Raw genomic sequence first — 21370 nt, 5'->3', positions numbered from 1 at the left:
TCACTTGTGCACATTGTATTTGAATAGAACGACAACCTTAGCACTCTAAACATGTGTTAATCAGTGAATTCTGTCATGAATGCTAATTGGTGAAGAAATGTCTATCATGGCAACTCGTGGACTTTTTTCAGTATATATTGGAAATCTCGACAAATCTACTACACTGGTAAAACAACGTGCATGTTGTAAAGGGATTGTTGCTAATCGTTTGTGTTTTGAATCACATTTGGTTTCTTTTTCTGTTACATTTTTGTTTGTTATTTAATGTTTTTATTTGTTTGTTTATACATAGATTTAGTCATACGTCATTTATCAGATCGATTATAATCGCCTAATTGCGCTAACCCAACGAAGGAGATATCAGATGAATTGCGTTACCAAATCAACTACGTATTTTGGTAGAAACCAAATTACGCCAAATTACCAAATCAGCTCAGTGATTATGGCATTGGGCACTTAACAGCTATATTCAAAGAGTTCAGAGGTTTTCCTTAGATGTTTTTTATAGTAAAAGCATTTTGTTTTCATGCAGGTCATTGCAACTGCCGTCTAAGCATTTTTCAACGCCGTAGCCTTTCTCCTGAAGAGTACATGACATTAAATAATTGTAAATCTACACGTGAATGCGATATAATGTACATACATATAAATGTACAATATAATTGTAAACAAGACTGTTTGTTTATGATTGTTCGTTGCTAGTTGTTGACTGAAGACTTTAGATTGTTAGTTTCAGCTCTTTATAATCTAAGGTTAACTCAGCATACAGGAGTACAATACTATAAACAAAAAATAAACCATATTACAAGCACTGCTAGTGATTGCAACATAACACAAGTTTAAGCTAACAAACATGTTCTCAACATCCCTTACTGCTTAACTTGAAAGGGAGCGTCCTTCGAGTCAAATAAAGACACACAAAAAATATTAAATTGTACAAACAGTAGACATGTTACATCAAGCTCAACAAAAGTCAAAGTGCACAGCCTTTAGTGTCTCACAAACAACATGTTTTGTTGTCATTTACAAAGCACATGGGATTATCTATCTACTTGTGCAACAGAAAGTCCTTGAACTTGGTCAGATTTTTCGGCTCTCTACGTCATCTCCATATAGATCTGAGAAAACTCTTATCTGTAGTAACCTTGGATTGTCACTGATAGCTGGTATGTCGGCCATAGCATGATCAGAAATAACATTTTCAGTTCTGGAATCAGTGGTCTTAATGGTTGGGTAGAGATCCGAGATTGGATGGTTCACAGCAGCTGCATTGTACTGATTGATAGTTGCAGAGCTTACATCAGCTTCTGGGTAGGGTCGGAGGTCTACAAAATTATGTCTCACGGCTTGGTCTGTTCGCTTGTTGGCAACAATTTATGAATGATCAGTTGTTTAATTACCTTTCTTTGCTGCCATCTTGTGTTCTTTGATTGCGTGTCTCTAAGGAGAACTGGACATGCAATGTTCAGAGGCAGCAGATCTTTTACGGTTCTGTTGTAAGAATGGTAGGCAGCCTCTTTTCGCTTGAGTTTCTGATCTAGAACATCGAACTTCCGGGAGCGGTTTTCTGTCAGCAGTATTGATCGCATAGCATCTCTGAGCGGGGATGTGGTCAAACCCACTGTAGATGTGTTTTGGTATTCCGGAAGTGCTAAGTATGGGTCTTCGACTCATAATCTTTACTGCTGCTTCAGCTTTGCCATTACACTGCTGGCGTCTTGGTGAGAAAGTAGTGTGTGGGAGTCCCTACTCCTGACTGACTTTAGCAAACTCCGATGATGTGAATTGTGAACCATTGTCCGAGTGTATCTGGTTTGGTATGCCATAACGAGCGAAAGTCTTCTTGCACAGTTTAATGACGGTGGCAAACTGTTGGTTTACGAGTGACTCACATTCAGAAAAGTTTGGAAAAATTCAACTAGTATTAGGTATTCTTTGCCCTTATAACTCTGTATATCTATGCCAATCTTACTCTAGAGAGAGTCTGAGATATCGTGACTATGAATAGTCTCAGCTGGCTGGCTGGAGACATTAAGAGCACATGTAACACACGGATTTGTTCTTCTACGGATGTCTTCAGACATCTAGGGCCAGAATACTGCAGCTCTGGTTCTCCGCACTGTGGCCACTGTCTCTTGATGGCTGGTATGCAGTTTGTCCAAAATCATTGATCTGGAATGTGCTGGAATAACCACATTTAAAATACACACGCTTAAAATGCTGGCAAAAATACTATTGGCTACTACTAGTGTGCTTGAAAATCATAATTGAGTGAGAGATCATGATGTTTAATGTAACGATTATGAGCCAATTATAAGCACGGCTCTTATGACAGTAAAGAGTTTGACTAGCTTAAGTTACTCACATCCATTGGGTAAAGAAACTTAGCCAATGGCAACTACATTACCTTCCACTGTTTATAAGCTGTTTTACATCTTGAATGGATGTGTAGCATAAGTAAGAAATGTTTTTCAACGATCTATTATAGCTATGCTTCAAGCTTTTAAATATTTTAATTATGCATTGGCCGGACACATACATGGATAAAAATAAACATACCCCTTCTTTTAAAGTTAGAATGGTAGTTGAATACGTTGATTAAAAATAAATTTTCTGTGCAAAAACTTTTTTATTACCCTTGCAACGCCGGGCATTCAGCGATTTATTTCACGTCGGTAGATATTTTAAATAAAAGCATTAATACCCAATGGAGACAATGCAGTTGAATAAATATTTGTTACATTTGTTCCTTTTCACATTCCCTATTGACAACTTAATAGATTTAGTGGTCATACCATTAATTTTGTCATCTTTATTGTGATATATGTTAGTTGTGAAAGCATAACATACTTTTTGTCTTGTCTGTTGTTCGTAGGGATTTGAGCTTATTAAAATTTGGAAATGCTATTCTGTGCAGTCAATTGTCTTCCCACTCAACATTGCATTAACTGGTTGTTTTCGATACTTATAATTTACACCATGCTCAACCTTTTTTCATAGCACCTTACGCTAATTTTTAGAAGGTTTACCGTACAAAAAAAGGGTTGGCGTAAAAAAACTGCTTATGTGGATTATTAGTATGTAGCTTCCTAGTATCTTCTTATTGTGTCTGTTTTTTGGATTAGTTAAACTCGAGGTCTTTAAAACAGATGTGACAGAATATAGCTTGAATGTTATAAAGTTAACGCTACAGATAGTCCACCATAAGTTCGATCACTCATCGGATTCTTACAACGATGGGCATTCGAGTTAACACGATTGCTCAATTAAGCCGTATGGCTCAACTAACAATTTAATTGAATCGATTCTGTGACATCTTTTACTAACTGTAGAATTGGATTAACTCAGCTCAGCTTTCCAGGAGGACCGAATTAAATCGGCTCTTAAACATCCCCATAAACTAATTAACTTGATTCTCTTTGTTCAATAAGCAAAAAGACGAAATGCATCAATGCTTTCCTTTAATATTACTACCTCCATGATTATTACTGCGTTGCCAAAAATTTCATCATGAAAAGTGATATCCTGAGTAAACCAACCTATTATTTGATGCACACCGAAGCAATGATCTCAGCGAAATCCAATGTTGCCAGCCGCACACAATTCTACAAAACCTCGATATCGCTGCGTATATTTTATTGGTTGATGATTTGTACGGCGAACTACTACAGTATTAGTCTGTGGTTTTCCTGCGCATTGTCAATAAGCTTAATTTTGCTATTGCCGTACAAATAAATGTGATTGTGTTAGGCATATATGTGCTAAACATCCAAAAATGGTGTTTATTTTTATGGTAATTTTGCCATGCCTATATTTTTTTTGTATTTTATGAATACTTTCCTTAATTCCGTTGCTATGGAAATCCTTTATAGCGGCTCGCCATAGTACCTATCCAAAACATTGATCATGGATCACAGAGTTTACAGATCCACCCAAAACTCTTCCAGAATCGATTTAGAATATTGCTTTATTATTTTTAAAAAAATGAAATGTTTAGTTTGGCTTTTACTCAAAAATCATAGCATAAAATAAGTTTCCAGATTTGCCCATTTTCGGCTTAAGATGATTGAAAAGAAAAATTGTAACCACCAACCTAAACATTTCTGCCTGCGAAATTCTTCAATACTGGGTCTAAGATATTTCTTTTGACAATTAAATTTTTATATTAGCCAAGTGCTCAGCATTGCACGGGTAATAAAAAAGGTTTTTGCTCAGAAAATCAATAATTGTTTGCCATCTAACTTTTAAATGAAGGCATTAATTTATGTCTATGTCTGCTATAAGTTTAATTAAGTTTATTCTATATATATATTTATAGCATTTTGGAAAAGTCCAGGCACGTATTTTCTTTTTAGAAAATTTTTAATCATAGTAAATTACCATAAAACCTCTAATTGAACACCATGGTGCTCTATTTTTTAACCTTTCCTCTATAGTGGCAGTCAACTAGAGGCTGGTATTGTATTTTTCAAATGTCTCGTTAGAATTTAGAAAAGATGAATTTTGTCTTTTTACGGACAACGTGAGTGTCGCCTATATTTTGCTCTCTTTTTTCGTTGGAGCAACATTAACACTTTTTGATGCAATAAATCTGCTAATTTACCTCTAACTTGTCAAAGATCTCTTAATAAATATGCATTGAGAAGTAAAAAATATATCTACTAGTTGATATCTATTGCTTGCAATCAACATGCGATGATTTTATAGCCTGCGTCCTGCTTTGTAATTTGTTGGAGCTTTCAATTTTTATTTCATTCTAAATTTAAAGACATGTTTTTATATATCTATATTTAACAATGCTGCGTAAAAGCTCATTGCACTCATTGATATGTTTGCTACAGTTTGCAGTCAAAACTAGCTTTTTATGTGCAATAGAAGTGGAGTTACGAGCATTGATCCATTATAAGATCTGATTACTGCAGTGATACAAACATTATGCTATAAATATGCAGATTTATAAGTTATATAACAAGAATCTATCAAATGCTACAAATATATATTCATGAACAAATGACATAAACAAACCTTACTTATAATACATTCAGAAACAAAAATTGACATTTTTGAAACAAAAATATTTTCATTGTTTGCTTGGCCAGTTGCATTCTGATTGTAGTTTTCGATAGAACAAACATTTCCTGGTTGTTCAATACCTTCCACAATGTCTTTTGATTTTAACTCTTTTTTTGCACTGCTGAACTAGTCGATATTAGCGTCAAAACAATTTTTTAGCAGATCAAAATTTTTATGCGTTGCATTTTGCACAAATGCAAAGCGTTAAAGTTTCGCTCGCTAAGCACAACTTTTAGCCTAAAACTAGTCGTTCATATTCCATCGTAAATGTAAACCATTTTTCACATACTTAGAAATATCAAGACCGCATTAAACAATGAATTACTATTAGCCTGAATTATACAGTTATTAATTATTTCAATGGTGTCGCTTTTAAAGTTTTAACAAAAAAAAATAAAAAGCTTTGGTGTTGGACAACAAGAGAATTAATCACTATTAATGTAAATGATTCATTATTAATACGGTTGGTGGGCACTTTTCTACTGATCAGTTGCTGTTATGGGTTCGTGAAGATCAAGGAATGTCAGAGTTTGCAGTCAAATGGAGGTAGCGTTAAATTAGAAGGTGGCGTTCAATAAGAGGCTTCACAGGTGTTCATCATAAAGCGTAGGCATTTTAACTATTTGCCATTAAGTATTAGCAAGTGTATGAATATGTGCACATTTATTCTATTGTATTGCAAGTAAGTTGTGTGGTTTAGTGGTTAGCTTGTCTGTCTGCAGGACTGGAGGTGCTAATTTTAATTTCAGTGTGAAGTGTATTTTCGTTTCTAGAACTTTATTGCTTTAACTGGATAGGCGAATGACAGACCAACAAATAGACGACACTGTGATTTATATTAGAGATTTTGGGTCTGCGTTTTGGTCAAACTGTAAAAACAAGCATTTTTTGCAGCCGGTTTCCCTAAACTACAAAAATATTAAACATGACATTTGATTATTGATTTAATTAATTGATTAATTGATAAAATTAATTGATTCTTGTGCAAACTTTTCTTTTGATTCTAAACAAACTAAATTCACAAAACTTTAAATTAATTGACAGAAACTCAAGCTTTTACTGCGTAATTACCGAGTGGATGTCAGCAAAAAAGTTTCGGAATGACTGAATTCCGTCCGATTGAGCTAAAAATTCCATAGTGAAAGAGTTAATATTTTTTATGCAAACACTCAAGGGACTGAGCTAATTGTGTAGTTAAGTTTGTGATTGTGTTTGTTATTTTAATATATTGCCATGAACTAATTTTTCGATAAAAATTGATAAAGAATTGATTTTTTCTATTTGGTTGACTTGAATTGAACCACTTCATTGAAGATAGCTCAAGTATAGAGAATTGTTTCTTAAAGCCTTAAAAACATACCTAGATTTTTATACATGCTTCACTCATGGCCCTATTGTAGACTGAGCTCTCAGATTTATTTAAGAAGTTTGGTAGCCCGAGGAGACTATATATAGCTGACAAAACTGGTCCACACACATATGGGTATGTATCTTTGAAATTTGAGGGTACCGGCTGCAAATTTCTCTGTTATTTCTCGCGATACTTCAAACAATGGCTTTGTAAGATTTGCTTGGAATGAATAAGATGGCAAATCCAGAGATAGCACATCTAAGGATTGTGTTACTTTGTAACACGGAGTAAATAGGCCTAAAATAGATCTGGAATTGGTATAAATAGCTTATTCAACACTCATAAAGACGTGACAGAATAACCCAATGTTTTGCGTCGATTAGAGTAACGCTTTACGACCTGATGATCTTTTGAACTTCTAATTGGCCGATGCCATTTTGTTGGTATTTGATCCGACGATTTTCACTGCTAACATCCCATTGATTTTGTTTGAACCAGGTACAGTTTTCAAGCAGTGAAATGTCATGGTGGATGGTTCAGCTACCCCTGCCGCAACTTGATGTATTTGAGTCACTATTGAAACTGGTTTTTTTTCAAATAACCTTAAGTAACCTCAAGAAAATCGCAATTGCCGACAGTCAATATTTTCAGTTAATAATCACAAGTGGCAGTGATAGGTGAAAAGTCGGAAAGAAATATTTGTCTATTTTTTCCTTCTGTTAAAAGTCGTTTGACATTTTTCATGCATGACTGGAGTGTTGGTTGAGTGAAGCACCAGTTCGCACAGCCAGTCTCTAAGGTCGGAGCCTCTAGTGTAATTGCTCGAGTTCATGCTCATATAGGGGAAGGCGGAGTGAGTTGGGCCAAAAATCACATTAATGCAAAATATTACAAATGTGAAAGCTCTAGTATTGTAAAACTTCTTCTATGAATAAATCGTCTGTATTCTACGGAAAATTCTACTAAATACTCGTTTCAAAACTTATTGTCATGTGACCCAACTTACCCCCCCCCCACTCATGGGGTAAGTTGGGTCACTAAATGGAGTAAGTTGGGTCAGTAAATGGGGTGAGTTGGGTCAGTAAATGGAGTAAGTTGGGTCAGTTAATGGGGTGAGTTGGGTCAGTCAATGGAGTAAGTTGGGTCAGACAATGGGGTGAGTTGGGTCAGTCAATGGAGTAAGTTGAGTCAGTCAATAGGGTGAGTTGGGTCAGTCAATGGAGTAAGTTGGGTCAGTCAATGAGACAAGTTGGGTCAATGTAGAAAGTATTCATTAGATTAGTTTTACTACAACAGCTGTACATGTTGGATTTACACTTGAATATATTTCACCTTTACAATTATTATGTAGATATACATAGTCTATGTTCCAAAGATTGCCAAACACACCGTAAGAAGAAACCAGTCACGCATATATACGTATAGTTTAAGAATCGTAATTTGGTTATTTACCATCTCTCGCACTCCGGGTTTATTTAGAAGTTCTTGTTAGTTTTGTAAGGTTCGTAAGGCAAGATAGTGCTCGAGATGCTATTATGGAAATGCACGGTACCCTCTGGAAAGGAAGGAAACTCGAAGTAGAATTAAGCAGCGAAAGCCCCTGCGTCAATAGTATTAACAAGGAAATTAAAGATATACGTAAGTTTATAAATATTATTCTGAACAAACGTTTCAATGTCAAAATGTTAATGCTTGTGATTTTACATGTCGATCTGTCAGCTGGTTTATTCCAGTTAGATTGCATATGCGCGTTAAGCTTGTATATATCTCCTTTGCTTTAAGTTTAGCTGTTGGAATTAGAGAGTGTATACATGGAGACTTTTGGATTCAGCATACGAGCTTCGATAGAAACAACTGAATACATTGAAAGTGTGTGCATATGCCATGCCATTACAGATAGAAATAGATTTCCACAGCATTTTGCCACTAGTTATGTTGGGAAACAATTGATGTTGATCAAATTTTAATCGGTTACAGAAGGCATCGCAAGCTTTATAAAATAATATTTTTATGGCCTAGGACCTTCTATGACAAGTGATATAAAATCCAATTTCACTGAACCCACTAGTTGTCATTTTGTGATAGCTAAGACAGGTGACTGTTTAGGTTTAGGTGGTCGTTTTAGTTCACTTTTAGTTTCTTATGCAGGAGAGGGAAGAAAAAATGCCCAAAGTGATGCCGTGGCAACTGCAAAGGCGGAGAAGTTGTTGGCCCTTAAGATAGCGATCAAAGATTTCAACCAGACAGTTAAAAATGGTGGGGTAAATATAATACGATGCCTGATTATTTTTTATATATTTATGTATCTAACAGTCGTTTTGGTTTAGCAATCTTGATTATCTGCATTAGGAATCTGCATTAGGAAGTTGAGAAATATCTCTATCAATTGATATGTATTGCTTGCAATTAACCTATGATGATCTTATAGCCTGCGTAGCAATCTGCTGGAGCTTTCAATTTTTTATTTCCTTCTAAATATGAAGGCATATTTTTATTTTATAACTATATTTACCAACGTTGCATGAAAGCTAATTACACTCATTGATATGTTTGCTGCAGTTTGCAGCCAAAACTGGCTTTTTCTGTGCAATAAAAAGGAATTAAAAGCATCGATCCATTGTAAGCCGAGTTTAGATAACCGCTATGATGCTATCAAATAATATGCTATAATCCTGCAAATTTTTAAGTTATATAATAATAATCTATCAAATTCTATAAATTTATATTCATGAACAATGGACTTAAACCATAATTTACTTGAATTTCATTACTTGAAATTCAAGTTTTAGGTATAGTTTCTATCTACAGTTTTACATAATGCATTTGTCTTGAGTCTATATGGCATTATTTGAATTGCTTAACATTTTTGTGCTGGTAAATGAGTTAAATAAAATACAATTTATTATTATGAATATGTTTGTTCCCACATATGAGGGTTTCAGTGTACAAAGCAAATAACCGAATAGAATAACCTCACCTGTTGAGGTTTGGCTGTAAACCTGCTCCCAAAGCCCCCTGCACATATCACCTCCTGATACAGGGTCTGAACTAGATGCCATCAGATTGATTTCTGAACTAAACAAGGTGCCCGTGAAGATACTGCCCTCACAGGAAGATAGCTTTACTTTTAATGGCTCATCCTATTTAGCTGAGCTCAAAGCCGCTCACAAGAATCCACAGCTAAGGTAAGTATTGCTGACCGCCATCTGTACCTAGGTGAAGAACTCAGCTGCTGGAAAAGGTGGTTAGACTGTCACACCAAGTCAGCCCTACACTTTCCAAATGTTATTCTCTTAAAACTTATTAATTCGAATGTTGGTAAATGTTATTTATTTTAACATTAAATATACCAGAGATTCAAGCTCTCTCTTGTCACGTCTCCTATTTCACTTATTTAATTATTTTGTGGCCCGTTTTGGAATTTGCTAACCTGATATTCCAAAATAGCTTAGTGACATTTAAAATGTTCTGATGTGAGATATAGGTTGTAATTGGTTAAATTCTCTTAATGACCCTCGACCAGTGAATGCCTGTACGCTTGCATTTTTGTTGTGAAACTTTGAGTTGTCTGTTTTCTTTAGCCGTTTGCAAAATTTCCAGCATAGCCTGTGAGTTCCGATTTTTAGACCAACATATTAGGCCAATGAGATGCCAATAATTTAATTTGTTTTACTCTCTGCTCGTAGAAGTTTTGCCTATCATCAGCGTTTAGATCCTTTCCACTGCTAAGTCAATTTGGTAGTGTAACCTTTTAATTCAGTATTTCTTGTAACAGCATAAGGAAAAGCAAAGTGTGGATAGGAAGCGCTGACGATTTTTATGTTTAAAGGGATTGAGACTGGTAGTGGCTGCACTGGTTGCTGTACTGTTGAGTCTTGTGTGCAGTGACTACTGTCTCAATCAAAATCTTATGACATGCAACCCTGTTTATATTCCTCATGGTAAATGTTGATTTTGTACTAGCATGAAAATATTTACCTTCATCGCTTACCTCTGTATAAGGATAAATTTAAAGCCGCCAGCATCCTTTCACATCAGCTTGTGACCAGAACAGGTACTGTTGTGATTGCAGCTCAGTGGTTGCAGGTCTGCCTGTTATTAGGTGCCAATCAAAACATTAAACCAATTGATGATGCTATTTTGAGGTCAGCTGTGTGTATGCTGATTTCTGTTAGTAGGAGGAATGAAAGGATAACGCCCTTACAGCAAAGTGAGGAATTGCTGGCCTTGCAACTTCCTTGGGTCGTAGAGCTTCAGCAGGCCCCAAACATCAACAGCTCATTTTCTCAGAAGGTCAGTAATATAGAATTTCACTCTGCTGTACATTCGTTCACTTTGATCTAGTTCTAACGAATCCGTAAAAGGATTTAATGTAGTCACTAAAAGCAGTTTTCAGTGAATGATGAACAGTCTTTCTTTGCCATTTTAACAAGTAATTAGAATTAAACTGGTTGATAGATCTATAAAAGTACTAAATAGAGCTCATTATACAAAAATTGACCCATTTCTGCACTATTTTAAAGGTTTTCAAAGAATGTAGATGTCTAGTAGGCATATTATTAGCTATAATAATAGCTATCTTGGTTATTGTTGCTGGCAATAAAACGTGTTCCAAATGCTAGTCAGTTACTGAAAAACTTTGTACCCAACATATCATGTTGCTGGTACATGCAGATATTTTCACCCTTTGTTGATATTCCCACGTCTTCCCAACTTTGCTTCTGGCATCTTTGTTTAATGCTCTACGAGGTGTGAAGGTGACTCTGCAATATTTAGTGTGATACTTTCCTCTGCTTTTATTGCCTGCTGCCTTGTACATCTATCTGTTAATCTTTAATAGGATTGTGTACGACAACCTACTGCGTTTTCATAATGGCTGCGATTAACTGTTCATTTTTAAGCTTTTAAGAGCTTGTAATCACATTTTTTACATATTTTGCATCTACAACACAACAGAGTAAGACATGGTGAATCTTTTGATACCAAATAACTGTAATGTGAATTTTGTTGCTAGTCAATCTTTAACGAGATTGTGTACTTCTAGAACAGATGGACCATTTTATTGACAACTGTGCAATTTTATACAATAGTATAAAATATCTTACTGACCACATTCTAGAGAGCTTTTACAAGGGTTGATTATAGTCAGGCGATGCTGCAAGCCACTCAGTGGCCCCTCGTCGTATGACTTTAATCCGTTTCAGTGTTTGCATTGTAAGGCAAAAATTTCGTATAGCGAGGTATAGAAACCCATAGAAAATATCTAAGGCAAACACCCTCTGGTAAAAATCCTAAAAGTTTTATATACATGCTGTACACATTAAAAATTAGTAACAAATTAATAGGCCTATGTTAAACTTAGTAACTATAGTTACCTACGGTAACTTTAGTGTATTTAGCGATTATGATCTGCAATAAAATGTAACATTGCAATGTAATATGTACAATGTATGTGCAGTACCTACCGTAGGGAGTTCATACCTTCGAGACAGACGTATAGCATAAACGTTGAATTTGACTTAAATAAATTTAGCTTGCTAAACGCATACGTAATACCAAGTTTTAGTATGTATTTTCAACTATTTTACTGAACTCCAATTTTTTCATCACTAAAATTTTATCGCTGTTTCTGGTTTCGTTTTCACAAGAACTAATAATGAATAACTCCGATCTAAGCGAGATCTTGTTATTCCGACGTAATCAGCACACCGACTGCCAAATTTTAATTTTGAGAGAAATTGTTGTTGATTTTGTACGGCGAACAATGTTTCAAACGATTTTGTATGGCGAACAATATTTCAAACGATTTTGTATGGCGAACAAATCAGCGTGTTTTACATCGCTGGGTGAAAAAGTTGTATAACAGGGTCATCGTAACCCGAGGGAGCACTGTAATTTGAAACAAAACGGGGAGATTTTCATGAAACATTGCATGCGTTTGTGAAAAACCGATAGATGGTTGTTTCCCAGTATTGGGGAACAACTGATAGACCAGAGCCTCCCAGTGTTAATTCAGATAACGCTGGTAGGCTCCATTCTCATTGCTAATTCTTTATGCGATATAGTCATGTGACCAAACTACGAATTTCGTGACAGAGTTGAAACTCGTTTTTCTTCTGTTCCTGTATTGGCATCATCGTGTCTTGTACAGCATCTTAAGTTACAAACCTTAAGGTACCTCCACACGCGCCGATTTTTTCGTTGGTTCTGATCGAAATCTCAAAATGAATGAAAAACACAGAATTATTCGCCCGAAATTCGCAGAATTGTCAGAGCTGTGCATGCCCACCGAAATCGTTTACGAAACGCTTTTAATTGGCTAACAATTTATTCGCGAGCACGATTCTAGCAGCTTTCATAATTTATATAGTCCGAGGCACATAACGCCACACGCAAGAAAAGTACTAACACGATTTGCCGTAGTAAATATGATGCAACTGACTTGATTGCGCTAAAGATGGCAAGTCTTTTTACAACGGAACTTTTGCTGCTAAAAAATAAATTGTTATCAGTAAAAAAAGAGATGATTTGTAGCCATGCATCGTATGTACTATGTTGAATTGCGCTCGTACTTTTATTGTGTGGTAATACGTGTCTTGGACTATACCCATCGCAAAAGCTGCTAAAATCACGATCGCTAATTATTTGTTTAGCCCATTAAAAATGTTTCGTCGACAATTTCAGTGTGTATGCACATCTCTGACAGTTCTGTGAGTTTTCGGGTGAATAATTTTGTGTTTTTCGTTCACTGCCTGATTTTGGTCAGAACTAACAAAAAAGGCATGCTTGTCCGTACCTTTACCCTTGTACTGGAACATGTTCTAATTGGATCATGTAATCAGCATCCATTGAGCTGTTAGCTCCTGTTAGCTGACTATTGTGAACACATATAGAGCACTCAAAAAAAATGTGCAACATTTCTGTTTTTTTGTTTTTTTTCGCAAGTTCGGGGAATTTTGGGCTTCCATGATCAGTATATGCATGGGAACTACACATCTGCCGTTCTGATTCCTATTGTGTCCACTCACACGTGTGACAAATTTATGGTAGTTTGTACATTGAATGGGCGATACCCAGGTCGTCGAGCCCTGATTGCCAGTGGATAAGCGTATGCCTATCAATGCATCATTAAAACCTGTTGCCTGGGATCTTTAGAAACAATTTATGTTTATAGTATTTACCGAACATGTTCAGTACATGTTAAAAAAAGTTTTGTTGAAGTTGTCTGCACGTTATAGTGTAATGAATGGATAATTATTGTGTCCATTGAATATCATTTTAAATGTTACTTTAAATGTATAGCTAGACATTGACCTAGCTGATTGCTTTTTGCGGTCTCCATTCAAATATTTAAATATATACAGTATTGATTTTTCACTGACATCCTAGAGGTCAATGGGGAGGGACACCCTAGAGGTCTATGGGGAGGGAATCTGAAAGCACCTTCAATAGGTTTGACCACGAATTTGTTCTAGACTAATTTAACTAATTCAATGTCACTGTAGGTTATATGTAATAATGTTCAACTTCTCCATAACCAAATAGAAATGACTTCAGTTTTGTGTCAATTGATAGCTGCTAGAGATCAGTGTGTAGAGATCAGTGCCAGAGATCAGTCAGTATAAGCAAAAAGAGAGTGGGAGATTTGATTAATCACTTATCGTTTTATGAAGGACTAGCGGAATGCCCTGCGTTGCACGGGTATTAAAAATCAGCTTATAAAAATTGACAGGTAATGTAGTTGCTTGCCATTAGCCTGGCACATTGCCAATAATTAATTTGAGTAAGCTAGTGTCGCGAAACTTACTAATAAAATTCGTCGCAGCAAGCTGTTGTGCCGTAACGTAATGCTGTGCGCATTTTCACTCACATATTACCCAAAAAACCCATCAATCTCGCGTAGCTTAATTGGTAAGATATTTGCCTGGTGAACGGGAGGTTTCGAGATTAAATCCAGCATGAAATGAATATTTCAATCCTGAATTTTAATAACTGTAGCTGGACATACCGAACTACACACACATACACACGCATACACACACATACACACACATACACACACATACACACACATACACACACATACACACACAAACTTTGAGATTTTTATATAAAGATAACGGTAATGGAAATCCTACGCATGTAGATTAACAGTGAGCATCGCTAAACTATCCTTTGGGAACTGATTAGAGGCACACAGAATGTTTTGGTCTTTCAGAATTTACTCATTACAAGTAACTTCCTGAGATGTAAAAAACAACTGCTATTAAAGATTTAAGATGCTCTACAATTGTAGCTAGAACTTAACTTGATTGAGGGTTCTGTGTATGAAGGAAGGCTTTGATCTCTAGAAATAAAATATAGTAATTTCAACTATCGGTCTAAACGTAGATTTAATTCTTGCTGTTATAGTAACAATGGCTGTGACATATTTAGTGGTTTGAACTTGTAACCCAACAACCAAACATTCGTACACCTGTACACTATATTGATCTATTGTGTACTTCTAAAGGCACTAGACTCACATATAAACTATACGATGGATTTTTATATAGTATACTTATAAGGCTACAAACATATACAAACTGTACATTGTACAAAGAAATAGTGTACCTAATGGGCTACTCGCATATATAAACCGTATACTGTATCAGGTTATAGTGTAGCTGAGAGTATATAGTGGGGAAAAATGTGAAAGAAGACTAAGAAAGACTGCGATATTGATATGTTTATTCAACTTGTAGGCCCATGATAGCCCAGATGTAATCAAGATGAGCTGGTAATATTAAAAGTGATTTTGTGATATGCGTGTTGTATTTATTATAAGTTTAATGCAAAGGATATCTTGCCTTCTGTGTACTCGTCAAGTATTGTGTTGTCTGCTCCTTGTGTGCTCAACTCTGTGTAGTTCACTACATGGTGTGCGTGCGTGTTTCCTTTCTCTATTCCTCTTTGTTAGCCATTATGGTAGGAGTTTTATCAGCTCAAACAACAGATGATATCGCTTTCTTAAATGGTTGGATAAATAAAACCTTTTTACTGAACTTGTTAGCTCATCTAGTCCATGCTGCTTTAAAGGGCCACTCACGTTAAATTTTGAAATATTTTATCAGAAGGTATAGATATTTCTCTATCATTTAAAGTTTTGTTTGTGGTTTCAGGTGATCTGAGTACCAGGATGTTTCAAGATTAAAATCGGTAAAACTTGATCACAGTTAACACGTTCAAAAGAAATGGACTTGTCCAGACTTCTCCAAAAATGATATCAGTAGTTGCGCTTATTGTTTACTAGCTGTGTTACCCAGCGTTGCCCGGGTAATAAAAAATTCTTTGAACAGAAAATTGATTTGTATTTAACATATAACAACATTTGCCTTTCTAACTATCAAACTACATATCATGAACAAAGCGTTTTGTCTTATAAACAATGAGGAAGTAGTGAGAGTTGCTTGCTATTAGCCAGCGCGCTATCAGCCAGTACGTTTAGTAATGTGAGCGAACAGCTTCTCGTGACGTTACGCTATGACCCGCATCGTACGCAAAGCAGTTAGGTATTTGCTCTCATATCATGACTTATAATTGCAGGTTAGCAATTCAATTTCTGTAGTCTAGTGGGTAGGCGTCAGACTGGTGAATGGCAGGGTCCGGGATCGCATTTTCTTCGGTACGGAATCTTTATTTTAAGATCTATAGCTGGACAATCAATCCTACAAATACACATGCGACGACAAACTTTGAGAAATATATATATATATAGATAAGTGATAAGCATAGGGTCTCATCAGTATCATGTATTTATATATTTGCAGAGCGTCCAGAGCAAAGGTGTGACAATTTCTAACCAATTTATCTTTAAATTGTTTGAAACCTCTTTAGGAGTGTATCTGAAGTTATTTGAAGTTTCACATTAATGATCATGAGCAAATACAAAATAAAATATATGTTGATAGAAACAAGAAACAAGACTACTGAAGTTATTTTTGGAGACATATTTTTCTTCTGTGTGTTTTGATTGAGTTTTGCCGAACTTACTCCTGAAACATCCTGGCAGTCAGATCACCTAAAACAATAGACAAAGTCTTGAATGATAAACAATATTGAAATCTTTTGATAAAATATTTTAAAATTTGACATGACCTTTTAAAAGCTTGACTAGAAGGGCCATGTGGAGTTGCCATTCTCTACATATATATGTATGTTGCTCTTATGCAAGATGGCCAACCTGTGACATTACGGCTTTTGTTTTCAGGTTGAAGCTCAATCAGTCAGAGATGATAAGATTTCATCACGACCCTCCTACACGTCTCTTGGACAGTCCTCTTCTCCCTCCTATAATAGCAGCCAGCAGTCAGCTATATCTCCCCCTGTGAAGCCTGTGCTCCAGTCTTCTCCGCCCATTCCAGTAGTTTCAGCTAAGTCTATCAGTCTGATGCCTGATCTCGTCATAGATCACCAGTCTACAACCAGTGGTAAGCTGTTCACGACAAATAATCGTATTTATCGCATCGTGTAGACCTGAAACTAGGATAAGTATTTCTCTGATTTCTCTAATAAATATCAGATGAGAGAGTGATAGACACTGTCATTAGCCGAGGTGGCTGACCATTTCAACACTAATGACTTACATAGCAAGTCTTTAAAATATTTACTATTTAACTATTGCTGTTAATTGCATTTTATCCATTTTATGGCCTTATTTCAAAATAATAATAAACAAATTTTGTGAACTTAATCCGTGAGATTTTACACCATAAAAGTACTTGTGAGCCAATGAACTCTTAATACCTTAAAGATATACACTATGTCTCCATTGTGTAGATGATGTGGATTTGGGATTGCTAATACTGCATGTTAATTGCTGTAAAACTCGTAGAAAGTCCAAGGATGTCTGAAGAATAAAAAACTGGTAGGGTATTGATTGGTTCACCGACTTTTAACTGTCTATCGATGAGGTTTACTGTAGTAGCTCGGAGAACAGTTTCTTTTTATGCATGTAAAATCTATTGTTGTCTTCTCTGTAATATTTATTGCGACTGATGGGGTAATAAATGCATTTTTCGTAATTTATTGCTGACCGCATATATCTGCTGCAAGAATTTGCTTGGTTATTTTGACACGTCGAGATTTAAGCCAAAGTAACTTGGTATGATTTTTAGATCGAGGATCATTTGGGGATTCGAATATAGTTTGCGCATTCATAAGTGTTGAGTTAGCTAAATCAGATTTTATAGCCATGTTAAAAATATAGTATTACAATTTAACATATAATTATTCTTTAGCTAATGTGTATTGAATGCAACCAAAAAGGGTGAAGTTCTGGTCTTTTATCGGTACACTGTATGGCAACACTCGCCGCCATGATTTAGTTATGCCCGTCGCATTAGTAGTCCTGACCATCCGCTGAATCAAAGTATTGTTTTTAATAATCTCAGGATGTCTCCCCGTGTAACAGGCACATGCTCTGTTTACCGCCCTCAAATAACACACACTCAGAAAAGATCGATGAGTTTTTTGCCAGTTTTTAATGAAATTTTTTAACAATGGCAACATTTGTACATAATTAAGTGAGTGACCACAATCATTTAAATACTGTCAACCATATAAATGCTCTATAATATGTGTGGATAAGGAAATGAAATAAATTTTACTTCCACCTATTGCTCATCATTTCACGGACATATTTTGGTTTGTTGTTGTTTGTCTCACTATGGCCAAGGAGGCTTCTATTCTATTCGCACCATTGGTGTGATATCTTAACAGGTTACAGTTCAGGAAGTAGTGCTGACGAAATGATCGTAGGTCAAAATGACTCGTTTCCTAGAAAACCACCTACAGCTAGGGGTTCTCCCGCAAACAAAGCTACTCCCAGAACATATGCAAATCAAAAACAACAAGCTCGCGCTGCCGATGCCAGCTCTTCTATCCGGAAGGCAGCCCCAGTCATCCCTGACCCTATGCATACACTGATTGTCTCCAAGTCAGCACCTGTACGAATCTCAGCCTCAGAGCGAATCAAATGTTCACACCTCCAGCGCGTTCAGAATATTCAGGCACCCGAGGAACAACAATGGAGGTCCTCAAATCAAGTGCCTCCTCTCCAGCACCTTCAAATCAATCAATCCACGCGCCGAAAGCCTCTAAGTTCCCTGCATCAGCCGTTAGACAGAAGCAAAGTAGGGACTTCGGTGGTTGGAGCAGGAGGGCGGACTGGGTCACTTCGAGTTACTGGTAAGCATTCCTACTTAGATCGTACGACATTTAGTAATCTTTGCAAGGTAAGCGCTGAACTTAGCAGATTCCTGGAGTAAAAAGTCTAGTTGCTCTACGCATAGTTGTTAGGTTTCATAAAGCTGCTCTACCATATACATGTATTAGTTGTAGGGTCGTGTCCCGTTAAAACTGCCCTGCATCATTGCCATGCAGTATGCAGTAATTTTGCAGGGCATTCATTACAGCTCTTTAATGCGCAGCAAACACTAAATGCAACTGTGTTTTTCACTGACTGTGGTTTACTCGGTATTCACTTCCATGGTGCATTACCTGAAGCCCAGAAATTCACGCATACTACGAATGCGCATTCTTCAAAACTTGAAACTGCAGGCGTATCGCAACTGCGCATGACTATAAAGTCAATACTGAGGATTAACTGACACTGCTGGCTTTCCAAGCACCTATATTGTAATCTCACTATTACTCAACATTGCCTAAAGTTCTCATCACTATCGATGGAGTTTGAAAGTTGAAAACTGAAGTGGATTACGTACACAGCTTTAGCTTTGATTGCCTTCAGTAATTATCATTTACTAATCGCTCTAACTCCCATATCATTCTATGAAATTAGGGTCTTTGTATTGTTTTTTCATTAACATTTTATGTTAAACCGATATAGATTCTCATTTCAACTTGTTTGCACACACACACTCAAGTTCAAGCAGCATTCACATCTCAGTCAGCAAGTCAGCTCAATACTTGGTTCTGTGATGAGTTTTTACGAAAATGTGCTGGGCATGAATGTACAACGTATTGCAAAATTCCTACTGCATCTAGCACTGAAATGCACACTAGCGATCCTCTGTACGATACTTAGCACAGATACTACTCTTACTACATTCGGCACTGAACACTGTGCATTGCTGGATGTAGTAAGAGTATCGCTAGTGGCAATATCTGAAGAAATAATGGTCTAATCGACTTGCAACTTATAAATTATGCTGAAAACATTTACTGGGAAATGCGATCAAAGTTCCGTAATTCTTTGTGAAATGGAAATATAGAAGTGAAAACAGAACTAGTGTTCTGTCGGCGGCCATTTTTAATTTCTCATACAGATAAAAGTGTCGTCGGTACTTTTGCTATATCTGAAGGACTAATAGTTCAATCGACTTGAAACTTCAGGATTATATTAAAATCCTATACCACAAAAGTCACAAAAATTCCGTAGTTCTTCGTCAGCCGAAAGTACGTGAAAACAAAGCGAAACTATGAGTCTGAGTTCGCTCGGGCGTAGGTTCAGGTGGAAAAACCCATTTCCAAGTTATCTCAGGCCCAGGGTGTTGATTTTGCTTGAGCAATGCAAAGGTTAACTACATATACATATGTGTACTGATTTATAATACGGCTAGGTTTGGAGAAATTTCAGACATTGTATGTTGAAACTTATTTTGTATATAACAATGAATTCATAATTACATTCGTGGCTCCGACTATAGTAGATTAATTATAGTACATAATTAATACATTATTATAATATATTATATACTCCAATTTTTGGCTCTGATTATATTACTGTCAGTACTGAAAATGTTTGTTATTTTGTAAGTCGAGGTTTGTCTGTATGGTGCGGAGGTCACGTTGACCATGTTTGTTCCATTTAGGATAGTTAATATTTCCTGTGTCAGCTGATGTAATTCCAGGTACTGTTGGATTCTCTATGCGCACACTTCTGCATACGCTTGATAAAATATCTATGAATATCTTTTGTTGAACGAAGATGTGATAAGTGCGTGCTTAGTTCTTCGTGTAGCCATAAGCTTAGAGTTATCTTCTCCGTGCCACATTAAATTATAATTTTATGCAACCAACACAATAATTACTTTATCCAATAAAAATAAAACTCAAAAAAAGCCATTAAGACCAATAAACATTTTACCATACCAATCTAGCCTACGCTGAATGCATTGCTCTAAGGCAAGTATTATTGCAGTCTACACTATTGAAACTATTGGTAAACATCTCAGGCCTCGGATTTTAATAATACTTCAATACGTATGCACTTATCTACTACTTATAAATGGAGCCTAGCCTATTCAGTTGTCTCCATACCTTTGGCCACTCTAATCAATACAAAAGTTACCATAACTGTTCAACAATTTAATATCACATGTATGTGTCATCACGTATACCTTGAGCACAGGCTATATTTATAAATTATGAAATTATTGCTCACGTTAATGCTAATAAAACTTTATATTACCACTATCTATTCTTGTGGCCGATTGTTTAGTGTCAACTCTGTTATTTTTGTAGCAAGCAATGGACGAGGAAAACAGCTCTTGGCAAGTTTATCAAAGTAATCCTGGGTAGAGCATGAGATATCAGAATGGACTTCGCTATGTCATATATACAACTACTGTATTTGCAAATATTTTATTGCTCACACTCACTATTGTCGCCATAAGAGTATTAACGTGGAGTTGTCTTCTTACATTCATACATTAAATATCAATGTACAGTTGTATATGGCCTATACAGCTTAGCAAATCGTCACCACTCATTTCATGCAACATTATAGCAGTTGATTGTTCCTTTGTTGATTTTTCCTGTTAACATTTTATTTTACTATAGTGTATTTTTTACGAAGCAAAAGAAAATGATCGGTATCAAAACTTTTACAATAGCAGTTCCTTATCAGTGTTTACCTTCACAATCCTTCCGTTGAAACTTCGT

At 36.1% G+C, this 21370-nt stretch overlaps 1 protein-coding gene across 2 annotated transcripts; it reads left to right on the top strand.

Annotated features, from left to right (window-relative positions):
• Window positions 1–24: 24 nt before the first annotated feature.
• LOC137405722 (uncharacterized) lies at window positions 25–21351 on the top strand. Of its 2 annotated transcripts, none has more exons than XM_068092087.1 (9): window positions 25–166; window positions 6474–6556; window positions 7917–8062; window positions 8573–8680; window positions 9465–9609; window positions 10603–10717; window positions 16674–16893; window positions 18185–18652; window positions 20951–21351. In XM_068092087.1, the coding sequence occupies exons 1-9, from the start codon at window positions 80–82 to the stop codon at window positions 20995–20997; spliced, it is 1419 nt and encodes a 472-aa protein (XP_067948188.1). In that variant the 5' UTR covers window positions 25–79; the 3' UTR covers window positions 20998–21351. The 2 variants fall into 2 exon arrangements, with proteins under 2 accessions (XP_067948188.1, XP_067948187.1); XM_068092086.1 differs by having other exon boundaries at window positions 10600–10717.
• The last annotated feature ends 19 nt before the right edge of the window (window positions 21352–21370 follow it).

The sequence above is a fragment of the Watersipora subatra genome, chromosome 10 (assembly GCF_963576615.1).
Source record: "Watersipora subatra chromosome 10, tzWatSuba1.1, whole genome shotgun sequence".
In the NCBI taxonomy this organism is placed as follows: Eukaryota; Metazoa; Bryozoa; class Gymnolaemata; order Cheilostomatida; family Watersiporidae; genus Watersipora; species Watersipora subatra.
Note: the sequence above shows the minus strand (reverse complement) of the source record. Positions and strands in the feature narration are given on the sequence as shown.